The 12,815-nt window shown below is 54.3% G+C and overlaps 3 protein-coding genes across 3 annotated transcripts; all 3 read right to left on the bottom strand.

The window, feature by feature from the left end:
- Positions 1–109: 109 nt before the first annotated feature.
- On the bottom strand, positions 110–4,264 carry LOC117003226 (protocadherin beta-15-like). Its single transcript, XM_033072974.2, has one exon. The coding sequence runs from the start codon at positions 4,087–4,089 to the stop codon at positions 1,648–1,650; it is 2,442 nt and encodes an 813-aa protein (XP_032928865.1). The 5' UTR covers positions 4,090–4,264; the 3' UTR covers positions 110–1,647.
- A 309-nt stretch (positions 4,265–4,573) lies between these two features.
- Positions 4,574–8,738, bottom strand: LOC117003388 (protocadherin beta-15-like). Its single transcript, XM_033073299.2, has one exon. The coding sequence runs from the start codon at positions 8,568–8,570 to the stop codon at positions 6,126–6,128; it is 2,445 nt and encodes an 814-aa protein (XP_032929190.1). The 5' UTR covers positions 8,571–8,738; the 3' UTR covers positions 4,574–6,125.
- A 634-nt stretch (positions 8,739–9,372) lies between these two features.
- Positions 9,373–12,811, bottom strand: LOC117003387 (protocadherin beta-15-like). The gene has a single exon (XM_042779739.1). The coding sequence runs from the start codon at positions 12,809–12,811 to the stop codon at positions 10,652–10,654; it is 2,160 nt and encodes a 719-aa protein (XP_042635673.1). The 3' UTR covers positions 9,373–10,651.
- Between the last annotated feature and the right edge of the window lie 4 nt (positions 12,812–12,815).

The raw sequence follows: 12,815 nt of genomic DNA on the forward strand, positions 1-12,815 counted from the left end.
GACTGCACCCGCCGCCGCCCGCAGCCCGCGCTGCCGCTCGCCCCGGCCCGCGATTCCGAACCTTTCGAGACACCCGGCGGAGAGAACCCAACGCCCTCTTTCCCGGCCCTGAATAAAGAGGAGGCTCAGACCACCACGACCAAGCTGCATTGCCTGGCCCGAAAAACCGCACATGGACAGGGCGAATGTGACAGCACAGGAATATCAAGGAACTCTCCCGGCTGCATCTCCAAACTCAGAAGCTGTACCCACTCAACATTGCATGTGGTAGGCGACACTGTGAGGAATCAACACGCAGAATTTGGAAAAATATAGAGAGGGCTTTCTCAGAAAGAACGTCTCTACAAAAAATTCGATTTGCACAAAAAGAATCCAGGTATTCCCTTTATTTCAGTTCTACCTATTTTTGAATTTCTAAACCCAGACTTAGACCAATTTAGAACGGGTAAGTATTTAACGTTTGAACAATACAGCGTGATGGAGTCTTTCCCAGTGTTTCATGCCTCACAGACATCATTCAAACATCCAGTTATTACGGATGGCGTGGCAGTGCTTGTCTACAGGAGGAGTCTCAGTACAATGCTCAGTACAGTTCAGAGGGTAGAAGGAGAAAGGGTAAAAATAGGAATCCAAACAGTCTCACATAAATAGAAAGAATTCTGCTGTGACAACTTTCTAGTTAGATGAAAAATACACAGAAATCAGAAATAAGAATGAGGAAATGAGACTCAAAGGCCTCTTTTATATTTCTACTTGATTCTAAATTCAGAGAATTATCTTTGATGGACACGTGTGGTTTTCATGCACACACAAAAAATGAATAAGTTTTTATGACTCCCTGCAGTTATAGCCTACCCTAACACATCAGATGTTGCTGTATTTAAAAGCCAAACCATAGGGGTTAGAACACCTAAGCCACAGAGAGGACAAAGGAAGATTTTGTTGTACATTTTCGTGCTTCTCTCTGCCTGGAAGAAGATGAGACCCGAGACTCAGAAGTTCATAAAAGTCTTTGACTGTGCAGAGCTGGAATTGCTAGCATTAGAATGGCTGGGTTGAACAAATTCACTGTTTCTCTGGCCTAAAGCAGTGAAGCATCTGCAGATGCACAAGGGCCGTACAGACAGATAGACTGAGAAAAAAAATGAAACTCAGAATCCACCCGTGCCAGAGAAAGCCATCCTGAACCGCAGGGGAAAAAAAAAATATATATGTGGTAACAGAACGTCATGACATAGTATTCAAACCACCTAACTTTTCTCGGCTGGGGTATAGGGTTTGTATCATTCCAGCAAGATTTGTCTACTCAACTGTCACATTGAGTTACAACAAATAATCAATATTCAATGATCTGGTGTAAGAGCAAGAGACACAAGAGCAAAGGTGGGAGTGCATAACTAAAACCAAAGAGAAATGGCTTTGATAGGACTGAAACGGACTATTGCCTGAGGGACAGAATTGCAGTATCTTTCCCTTCTTCTTAGTATTTCTTGAGTGAAAGAGAAATGTCAACAAGACTTAAAACTAGCAAGAAATTTGCTATGCCAATTGGGAACATATTTACGCAGGAAGAACCATCACCGTATGCAGCAGCCAGGATCACATCCTTCGATGAGCCATGGCACATCTGTGTGTGGAGATCCTGTGCTAGTTAAAGGAAAGAGCGTTGAACTGTCCTGCAGAGAGAGTCTCAGCATTGTCTGGTGCCGTGTCCTCTGTGCTGACAGGGACACAGGGGAAATGCTGTTCGTGTTGCTCGGGGCCCTGGCCCGTGGCGCAGGGCTGTGCTGGCAGGCTGGGCAGGATGGGCTTGAGGAACTGGAACTCGCTGTTGGCCGAGCCCGTGGTGAGGCTGATCTCGTAGCAATAGGCGCGGGGCAGGGTCCCTGCAGCGGCTGCATCGGCCAGGCCGCTCTGCAAGTTGTCGGCACCGTAAAGCACATGGGCAGCCTTCAGCTCCTTGCTCTTGCACACCTTGCGAGCGACAAAGACGGCGCTGGAGACGAGGAAGAGGAGCGAGACAAAGACCAAGGAGATGATTAAAGAGGTGGTCAGGGAGTCGCCGTGCTCGTCTGCGGGCGGGCTGCTGTGCGGGAGGCGCACGTCCGAGAAGTCCTTGAGCAGGAGCGCGCTGAGAGCTGCGGTGGCTGACAGTGGGGGCTTGCCGTTGTCTGTGACCAGCACAAGGAGCTTGTGCTTGACGCTGTCTCTCTCTGTCACCGGCCTCTTGAGACGCACCTCGCCGCTCTGCACAGCCACGCTGAAGAGGCCGGGCTCGGTGGCCCTGAGCAGGTGGTACGAGAGCCACGAGTTCTGGGCGGAGTCGGCATCGACGGCCACCACTTTGGTGATGAGGTAGCCCGCCTGGGCCGCCACGGGCACGAGCTCGCTGGACGCTGGGCTGCTGTCCTGGGCTGGGTAGAGCACGAGCGGGGCATTGTCATTCTCGTCCAGCACCACGAGGCGGACGGTGACGTTGGCTCGGAGGGGAGGAGAGCCCGCGTCAGAGGCGCTGACCGTGACCTCGGTGTGCTTCAGGCGCTCGTAGTCCAGGGGCCGCAGCACAAACACGTGCCCGTTCTCCGAGTTCACCGAGATGCAGGAGCACGAGGGCCGCTCTGCCGCTGGCCCTGGCGCCAGCGAATAGGTCACCTTGGCATTGAGCCCCTCGTCAGCATCTGCAGCGCTCACGGCCCCCACCAACACCGAGGGCACGTTGTTCTCCCGCACATACATGGTGTACGAGGTCTGGTTGAAGACGGGGGCATTGTCATTGACATCCGAGATGTCCACGGTGAAGGTGTGCGTGGATGTGAGAGGAGGGGAGCCCGCGTCTGCTGCTGTGACCCTGAGCACGTACTGAGCCGTGTGCTCGCGGTCCAGCGTGCTCACTGTCACCAGCTCATAGTAATTCTTGTAGGCTGGCCGCAGGGAGAAGAGCTGATCGTCGAGGGCACAGGAGATCTTGCCGTTGGCACCAGAATCGCGGTCCCTGACCGTGAACAGGGCAACCACGGTGCCGGGCGCTGTGTTCTCGGGGAGGGGACTGCTGAAGGAGGTGACCGCCAGCTCTGGGGCATTGTCATTGACATCCACCACGTCCACCAACACTTTGCAGATTGCTGAGAGTCCGCCACCATCTCTGGCCCTCACAGTGAGCTCGTGAGTTTGTACTGCCTCAAAGTCCAGAGGTTTTGTGATTTTAATTTCACCAGTTCTGGGATCAATCACAAATGCCGAGTCGGTCTGCCCCACTGCCTGACTTATCTGGTAGGAAATTTCCCCATTAACTCCTGAATCCTTATCAGTTGCCAGCACAGTCAGAACCACAGAGCCTTCTGGCATGTTCTCCAAAACCTTCCCTATGTACTCCTCCTGTGTGAACACGGGAGCGTTGTCATTTACATCTAGAATGATAATTTGGACTTGGGTGGTGCCACTTCTCGGAGGAGAGCCCCCATCCACAGCAATAACACTGAAACTCATCTCTGCCTGCTCCTCTCTGTCTAGAGACTTTTCCAAGACCAGTTCCAGATACTTCTTGCCTGTAATTCGAGTTCCATAGAAAATACTAAAGTACTCGTTTTCGGGAGAGATGCTGTACGCCTGGATTGTGTTGCTGCCAATATCGAGATCACGAGCACATTCCAAAGGGAAACGCGTACCGGGGTCGCTCTTTTCCGTGATGTCAAAAGTGACTCGTTCCTCAGGGAACACAGGAGAATGGTCATTGATATCATCCACAACTACCTCGACCCGAAAGAACTGCAGGGGGTCGGAGAGTAGCAGCTCGAAGGGGAGCATGCAGGTGTCGGAGTGGGCGCACAGCTGCTCCCGGTCCAGCCTCCCCGCCACGAGGAGGCGGCCGGAGCCGGGCTCTAAGCGCAAATGCTGGCGGCCGTCCTCCGAGAGCAGGCGGGCGCGGCGAGCCGAGAGCTGCGGCGGCGTCAGCCCCGCGTCCTCCGCCAGCTTGCCCACCAGGGAGCCGCTTTCCGCCTCCTCGGCTACGGAGTAGCGGATGGGCTCGGCGCGAGCGAGCGGCAGCGACAGGAAAGCAGAGAGACAAAGCACTTGCCTTGCGATCGCCATGGCGCGGCGGCGGCGGCCGGGCTGGGTCTCGGGGATGTGCCGGGCGATTCTCTGCGGAAAGCGGCGAAGAGGGGGCCGGGTGCCTTCCCTGGCTGGGTGAGATTCCGCCGGGGGTGCGAAGCAGAGCCAGGCTGTGCCGGCAGCGGGTGACACGGGGCAGCGCTCGTGCCGCAGTAGCAGCCGGGGTTACCTCCGCCCGGCTCTGCTGGTATAGTCCGGGATGCTCTGAGCTGCTCTGCGCTTTGCTTGGCTGGCTTCTGCTCTGCTCTGCTGTTCTGTGCTCGGTTTTTCTGGGCAGGGTTTTCCTGAGCTGGGCTGGGCCGGGCTCGGCCTCCTCCGCTGCCGCAGTCGCTCGGCGCCGCCTTAGCCGAGGGCACCACCCAGCGGTGCGCGCTGGGACTGCACCCGCCGCCGCCCGCAGCCCGCGCTGCCGCTCGCCCCGGCCCGCGATTCCGAACCTTTCGACACACCCGGCGGCGAGAACCCAACGCGCCCGTTCCCGACCCTGAAGTAAGCGGAGGCCCAGCCCACCACGACCAAGCTGCATTGCCTGGCACGACAGATCGCACATTGACAGGGCGAATGTGACAGTACAGGAGTGCAAATGAGCGCTGTCCCGGCTGTATGTTCAGTCTCAGGAGCTCTACCCACCCAACATTGCTTCTGTCAAGGAACATAGGGAGAAAATTACTCGAAGAATTTGAAAAATCTTGCCAGAGGTTTCCCAGAAATAATGCCTCTAGAAAGAATTGGATCTGAACAAAAGAGTCCAGGTATTCTCTTTATTTCACTTCTACGTATTTTTTCAATATCTAAACCCAGACTTACACCGATGTACAACGCTAAAACGCAGAATTCCAGTACAATTCTCTTTGAGGGAGGCTTTCTGAGTATTTCATGCATCACAAACATCATTCAGAAAAACAGTTATTAGAGATGTGGTGGCAGTCCCTCTCTAGGGGAACCAGCCAAATAATGCTCAGTGCACGGGGTAGAAGGAGAAAGGGTAAAAACTGGAATGAAACCCTCCAACAGAAATGGAGATAATCTTGTAGGGTCAGCTTTCTACTCACAACACAAAGCCAGCGAAATCAGAAACAAAGATGACGAAAAATGCCATGAAGTCCTATTTTCAAGTTCTTCTTCATTCTAACTCCAGAAAATTATCTATGATGGACAGGTGTCATTATAAGGCAGCCAAAAACAACTAATAATTTTCCTGACTCTCTAATAATAGCGTCTCTACCACATCTGCTGCTGTGAATTTCTAAGACAATCTGAGAGGGATGGTACACCAAACCTCCGGATATTTCAAAGGAAGTTCTTTGTTGTGCATTTTGCTTCTCCTCTCTGCCTTGATGAAGATAAGACCCCTAGACTCATAGGGTGAAAACAGCATTTGACTCTGCAGAGCAGGAATTGCCAGCATTGCAGTGGCTGGATGGGACAAATTCACTGCTTCACTGGGCAGAAGTGGTGAAGCCTCCGCAGATGCACAAGGGCCGTGCACATAGACATAATGAGAAAAAGAATAACATAGAGAGCCCACCTATCTGAGACAGAGATATCCAGAAACCCAGAAAGAAACAGCCGTGTGCAAATAGAACATCATGACACAGTATTCAGAACTACCTTGCTTTTCTGAGCCGGGGAATAGGGTTTGAATCATTTCTGGAACTGCGAGATTTTTCTACTCAACTTTCCCATTGAGCTATAACAAGGAGCAAGTATTCTAATATCTGGTTGGACAGCAAGACACACCAGCAAAGCTGGGAGTGCATTACTGATGCCGATCAAAAATGCCTGTGACAGAAGTAAAATAGGCTATTATCTGAGCAACAGAATCTGAGAAATTATTTTTTCCATAATTTTCTTTATAGTGTGGAAAACAAATTTTGCTCTGACTCGGAATTTACAGGAAATCTGCTACGCCAATTGGCTATGCAGCTTTTCTCTGGAAAAACAATTTCCTCGCGCTCCAACCTGGATCACATCCTCCCATGAACATTGAAGCCTCTGTGAGTGCAGACCCTGTGCTAGTTAAAGGAAAGAGTGTTGAACTGTCCCTCAGAGAGAGTCCCAGCATTTTCTGGTGCCGTGTCCTCTGTGCTGACAGGGACACAGGGGAAATGCTGTTCGTGTTGCTCGGGGCCCTGGCCCGTGGCGCAGGGCTGTGCTGGCAGGCTGGGCAGGATGGGCTTGAGGAACTGGAACTCGCTGTTGGCCGAGCCCGTGGTGAGGCTGATCTCGTAGCAATAGGCGCGGGGCAGGGTCCCTGCAGCGGCTGCATCGGCCAGGCCGCTCTGCAAGTTGTCGGCACCGTAAAGCACATGGGCAGCCTTCAGCTCCTTGCTCTTGCACACCTTGCGAGCGACAAAGACTGCACTGGAGACGAGGAAGAGGAGCGAGACAAAGACCAAGGAGATGATTAAAGAGGTGGTCAGGGAGTCGCCGTGCTCGTCTGCGGGCGGGCTGCTGTGCGGGAGGCGCACGTCCGAGAAGTCCTTGAGCAGGAGCGCGCTGAGAGCTGCGGTGGCTGACAGTGGGGGCTTGCCGTTGTCTGTGACCAGCACAAGGAGCTTGTGCTTGACGCTGTCTCTCTCTGTCACCGGCCTCTTGAGACGCACCTCGCCGCTCTGCACAGCCACGCTGAAGAGGCCGGGCTCGGTGGCCCTGAGCAGGTGGTACGAGAGCCACGAGTTCTGGGCGGAGTCGGCATCGACGGCCACCACTTTGGTGATGAGGTAGCCCGCCTGGGCCGCCACGGGCACGAGCTCGCTGGACGCTGGGCTGCTGTCCTGGGCTGGGTAGAGCACGAGCGGGGCATTGTCATTCTCGTCCAGCACCACGAGGCGGACGGTGACGTTGGCTCGGAGGGGAGGAGAGCCCGCGTCAGAGGCGCTGACCGTGACCTCGGTGTGCTTCAGGCGCTCGTAGTCCAGGGGCCGCAGCACAAACACGTGCCCGTTCTCCGAGTTCACCGAGATGCAGGAGCACGAGGGCCGCTCTGCCGCTGGCCCTGGCGTCAGCGAATAAGTCACCTTGGCATTGAGCCCCTCGTCAGCATCTGCAGCACTCACGGCCCCCACCAACACCGAGGGCACGTTGTTCTCCCGCACATACATGGTGTACGAGGTCTGGTTGAAGACAGGGGCGTTGTCATTGACATCCGAGATGTGCACGGTGAAGGTGTGCGTGCTTGTGAGAGGAGGGGAGCCCGCGTCTGCTGCTGTGACCCTGAGCACGTACTGAGCCGTGTGCTCGCGGTCCAGCGCGCTCACTGTCACCAGCTCATAGTAATTCTTGTAGGCTGGCCGCAGGGAGAAGAAGAGCTGATCGTCGAGGGCACAGGAGATCTTGCCGTTGGCACCAGAATCGCGGTCCCTGACCGTGAACAGGGCAACCACGGTGCCGGACGCTGTGTTCTCGGGGAGGGGACTGCTGAAGGAACTGACCGCCAGCTCTGGGGCATTGTCATTCACATCCACCACCTCCACCAACACTTTGCAGATTGCTGAGAGCCCCCCACCGTCTGTAGCCCTCACAATGAGCTCGTGAGTGTGTGCTTCCTCAAAGTCTAGTGGTTTTGTGATTTTAATTTCACCAGTTCTGGGATCAATCTCAAACGCCGAGTCACTCTGTCCTACTGCTTCACTTAATTCATAAGAAATGTCCCCATTAACTGCTGCATCCTGATCGCTTGCGAGCACAGTCAGAACCACAGAGCCTTCTGGCATGTTCTCCAAAACCTTCCCAATATAACGCTCTTGCGTAAAGATGGGAACATTGTCATTTGCATCTAAAATGATTGTAGTGATCTCGATAGTGCCACTTCTCGGAGGAGAGCCACCATCCACAGCAATGACCCTGAAACCCATCTCTGCCTGCTCTTCTCTGTCTAGAGCCTTTTCCAAGACCAGTTCAAGATATTTGTCACCATTACTCCGAGTTCCATACGTGACAATAAAATATTCGTTCTCGGGAGAAATGCTGTACGCCTGCACTGTGTTGCTGCCAATATCGAGATCGTGAGCCGCCTCCAGTGGAAAACGGGAGCCTGGCTCACTCGTCTCCGGAATCTTAAAAGTGACTCTTTCTTTTCGAAAAACAGGTGAATGATCATTGATATCATCCACAGTCACTTCGACCCGAAAGAACTGCAGCGGGTCGGAGAGCAGCAGCTCGAAGGGGAGCATGCAGGTGTCGGAGTGGGCGCACAGCTGCTCCCGGTCCAGCCTCCCCGCCACGAGGAGGCGGCCGGAGCCGGGCTCTAAGCGCAAATGCTGGCGGCCGTCCTCCGAGAGCAGGCGGGCGCGGCGAGCCGAGAGCTGCGGCGGCGTCAGCCCCGCGTCCTCCGCCAGCTTGCCCACCAGGGAGCCGCTTTCCGCCTCCTCGGCTACGGAGTAGCGGATGGGCTCGGCGCGAGCGAGCGGCAGCGACAGGAAAGCAGAGAGACAAAGCACTTGCCTTGCGATCGCCATGGCGCGGCGGCGGCGGCGGCGGCCGGGCTGGGTCTCGGGGATGTGCCGGGCGATTCTCTGCGGAAAGCGGTGAAGTGGGGGCCGGGCGCGTTCCCTGGCTGGGTGAGATTCCGCCGGCGGTGTGGAACGGAGCCGGGGTTTGCCGGCAGCGGGTGACACGGGGAGCGCTCGCTCCGCAGCGGCCTCTGTCACCTTCGCTCAGCTCCACTGGTATAGTCCGGGATACTATTGAGCTGCGCTGAGCTATGCTGTGCTGGGTTCTGCCGTGTTGGGCTGGGTTCTGCTCTGCTGTGCTGTGTTTTGCCGTGCTGGGCTGGGCTCTGCTGAGCTGGGCTGGGTTTTCCTGGGCTGGATTTTCCTGGGCTGGGCTGGGCCGGGCTCGGCCGCCTCCGCTGCCGCAGTCACTCGGCGCCGCCTTAGCCGAGGGCACCACCCAGCGGTGCGCGCTGGGACTGCACCCGCCGCCGCCCGCAGCCCGCGCTGCCGCTCGCCCCGGCCCGCGATTCCGAACCTTTCGACACACCCGGTGGGGACAAACCAACGCACCCTTTCTCAGCCCAGACTAAAGAGGAGGCTCAGCCCTCAGCGATCGAGGCGCATTGCCCGGCGGGATAAACCGCACACGGACAGTGCGAATGTGACAGCACAGGAGTTCCAATGAACATTCTCCCGACTGCATCTCTACGCTCAGGACCTGTACCCACTCAACATTGCTTCTGTCAAAGGGCATAGTGAGAAAGTAACTCGCAAATTTTGAAAAATATAGACAAGGTATTCCCAGAAAGAACGTCTCTACAGAAAATTCGATCTCTGCAGAAGGAATCGAGGTATTGTCTTTATTTCAGTTCTACATAATTTTCAATTTCCAAACCCAGACTTATACGAGTTACAACGTGTAAGTGTATAACGTCCGCATAAAAAAGCGTGATGGAGCGTTTCCGAGTATTTCATGCATCACAGACATCATTCAAGCAACCATTTACTATAGTTGGAGTGAGAGTATTTTCTAGAGGAACGGGCAATGTAATGCATAGTGCAGTTGAGAGGGTAGAAGGAAAAAGTGTAAAAATGGGGCTGCATATGCTCTAACAGAAATGGAGATCATCTTCTAGGGATAGCTTTTTAGTCACAACAAAACGTCACCTAATTCAGAAACTTCATTGCGGAAACAGAAGTCCAAGCCCTGTTTTAAATTTCAGATTGATTCTAATTCCAGAAAATTATCTTTGATGGATGTGAAGCATTTTCTTGCACACGAAGATAATGATTTCATTTTCATGACTGTCTACAATCATAGTCCAACCTAACACAGAATCTGCTAATGTATTTCCCAGACAGTCTGATGGGGATAGAAGGCAAGACCCACATACAAGCCAAAAGAAGATTTTATTGTGCATTTCCTTTCTCTGTCTTCCTGGAAGAAGGTGAAACCGCTGAACTCATAGGGTATAAATAGCATTTGATTCTGCAGAGCTTGAATTGCCAGCATTGCAGTGGCTGGGAAAAATTGTCTGTTTCACTGGGCACAAATAGTGAAATATCTGCAGATGCACAAGCGCCATTCAGACAGATGTACTGAGAAAAGGAAAACGCTCAGCGCGCCCCTATCTCAGATAGAGACATCGAGACCAGCAGAAAGACAGTGTGCTTACAGAACACCAGGACCCTGTATTGAGAATTAATTTCCTTCCCTAAGGTGGGACAAGGGCTCTGTGTTATTCAGTTATTGTCAGGATTGTCTACGTAACTGTGCCATTGAAGTATAACAAAGATTGAGAAGTCCAGGTTCTGGTTTGACAGCAATAGAGACAAGATCAAAGGTGGGAGTGCTTTATTAAACCCATCTGAAACGGCACTGGCATAAGGAAAATAGACAATCTTCTGAGGGAGAGAATCAGAATACCTTTTTTCCTTCTCAGTGTTTTGGAATGGAAGAAAAATTTTACTGACGTGAAATTATCAGGAAATTTGCTATGCCAATGGAGAACACAGGTTTTGTTTGAAGGAACAATTGTCGCAGCCTGCAGTCAGGAATCCCTCCTCCCACGAGCCATGGCCCATCTGTGTGTGCAGACTCTGTGCTAGTTAAAGGAAAGAGCGTTGAACTGTCCCTCAGAGAGAGTCCCAGCATTGTTCGATGCCGTGTCCTCTGTGCTGACAGGGACACAGGGGAAACGCTGTTCCTGTTGCTCGGGGCCCTGGCTCGTGGCGCAGGGCTGTGCTGGCAGGCTGGGCAGGATGGGCTTGAGGAACTGGAACTCGCTGTTGGCCGAGCCCGTGGTGAGGCTGATCTCGTAGCAATAGGCGCGGGGCAGGGTCCCTGCAGCGGCTGCATCGGCCAGGCCGCTCTGCAAGTTGTCGGCACCGTAAAGCACATGGGCAGCCTTCAGCTCCTTGCTCTTGCACACCTTGCGAGCGACAAAGACGGCGCTGGAGACGAGGAAGAGGAGCGACACAAAGACCAAGGAGATGATTAAAGACGTGGTCAGGGAGTCGCCGTGCTCGTCTGCGGGCGGGCTGCTGTGCGGGAGGCGCACGTCCGAGAAGTCCTTGAGCAGGAGCGCGCTGAGAGCTGCGGTGGCTGACAGTGGGGGCTTGCCGTTGTCTGTGACCAGCACAAGGAGCTTGTGCTTGACGCTGTCTCTCTCTGTCACCGGCCTCTTGAGACGCACCTCGCCGCTCTGCACAGCCACGCTGAAGAGGCCGGGCTCGGTGGCCCTGAGCAGGTGGTACGAGAGCCACGAGTTCTGGGCGGAGTCGGCATCGACGGCCACCACTTTGGTGATGAGGTAGCCCGCCTGGGCCGCCACGGGCACGAGCTCGCTGGACGCTGGGCTGCTGTCCTGGGCTGGGTAGAGCACGAGCGGGGCATTGTCATTCTCGTCCAGCACCACGAGGCGGACGGTGACGTTGGCTCGGAGGGGAGGAGAGCCCGCGTCAGAGGCGCTGACCGTGACCTCGGTGTGCTTCAGGCGCTCGTAGTCCAGGGGCCGCAGCACAAACACGTGCCCGTTCTCCGAGTTCACCGAGATGCAGGAGCACGAGGGCCGCTCTGCCGCTGGCCCTGGCGCCAGCGAATAGGTCACCTTGGCATTGAGCCCCTCGTCAGCATCTGCAGCGCTCACGGCCCCCACCAACACCGAGGGCACGTTGTTCTCCCGCACATACATGGTGTACGAGGTCTGGTTGAAAACGGGGGCATTGTCATTGACGTCCGAGATGTGCACGGTGAAGGTGTGCGTGGATGTGAGAGGAGGGGAACCCATGTCTGCTGCTGTGACCCTGAGCACGTACTGAGCCGTGTGCTCGCGGTCCAGCGCGCTCACTGTCACCAGCTCATAGTAATTCTTGTAGGCTGGCCGCAGGGAGAAGAAGAGCTGATCGTCGAGGGCACAGGAGATCTTGCCGTTGGCACCAGAATCGCGGTCCCTGACCGTGAACAGGGCAACCACGGTGCCGGGCGCTGTGTTCTCGGGGAGGGGACTGCTGAAGGAACTGACCGCCAGCTCTGGGGCATTGTCATTCACATCCACCACCTCCACCAACACTTTGCAGATTGCTGAGAGCCCCCCACCGTCTGTAGCCCTCACAATGAGCTCGTGAGTGTGTGCTTCCTCAAAGTCCAGAGGTTTTGTGATTTTAATTTCACCAGTTCTGGGATCAATCTCAAACGCCGAGTCACTCTGTCCCACTGCTTCACTTAATTCATAAGAAATATCTCCGTTAACTCCTGCATCCTGATCGCTTGCGAGCACAGTCAGAACCACAGAACCTTCTTGCATGTTCTCCTGCACCTTCCCAATATAACGCTCTTGCGTGAAGATGGGAGCATTGTCATTTACATCTAAAATGATTGTAGTGATCTCGATAGTGCCACTTCTTGGAGGAGAGCCACCATCCGCAGCAATGACGATGAAACCCATCTCTGCCTGCTCTTCTCTGTCTAGAGCCTTTTCCAAGACCAGTTCAAGATATTTGTCACCATTACTCCGAGTTCCATACATGACACTAAAAAATTCGTTCTCGGGAGAAATGCTGTACGCCTGTACTGTGTTGCTGCCAATATCGAGATCGTGAGCCGCCTCCAGTGGAAAACGAGACCCCGGCTCACTCGTCTCCGGAATCTTAAAAGTGACTCGTTCTTTACGAAAAACGGGTGAATGGTCATTGATATCATTTATAGTAACCTCGACCCGAAAGAACTGCAGCGGGTCGGAGAGCAGCAGCTCGAAGGGGAGCATGCAG

This window comes from Catharus ustulatus, chromosome 15, assembly GCF_009819885.2.
Source record: "Catharus ustulatus isolate bCatUst1 chromosome 15, bCatUst1.pri.v2, whole genome shotgun sequence".
In the NCBI taxonomy this organism is placed as follows: domain Eukaryota; kingdom Metazoa; phylum Chordata; class Aves; order Passeriformes; family Turdidae; genus Catharus; species Catharus ustulatus.

Coding starts and splice junctions, on each gene's coding strand:
- LOC117003226 (XM_033072974.2), bottom strand. CDS start 4,089: ATGGCGATCGCAAGGCAAGTGCTTTGTCTCTCTGCTTTCCTGTCGCTG.
- LOC117003388 (XM_033073299.2), bottom strand. CDS start 8,570: ATGGCGATCGCAAGGCAAGTGCTTTGTCTCTCTGCTTTCCTGTCGCTG.
- LOC117003387 (XM_042779739.1), bottom strand. CDS start 12,811: ATGCTCCCCTTCGAGCTGCTGCTCTCCGACCCGCTGCAGTTCTTTCGG.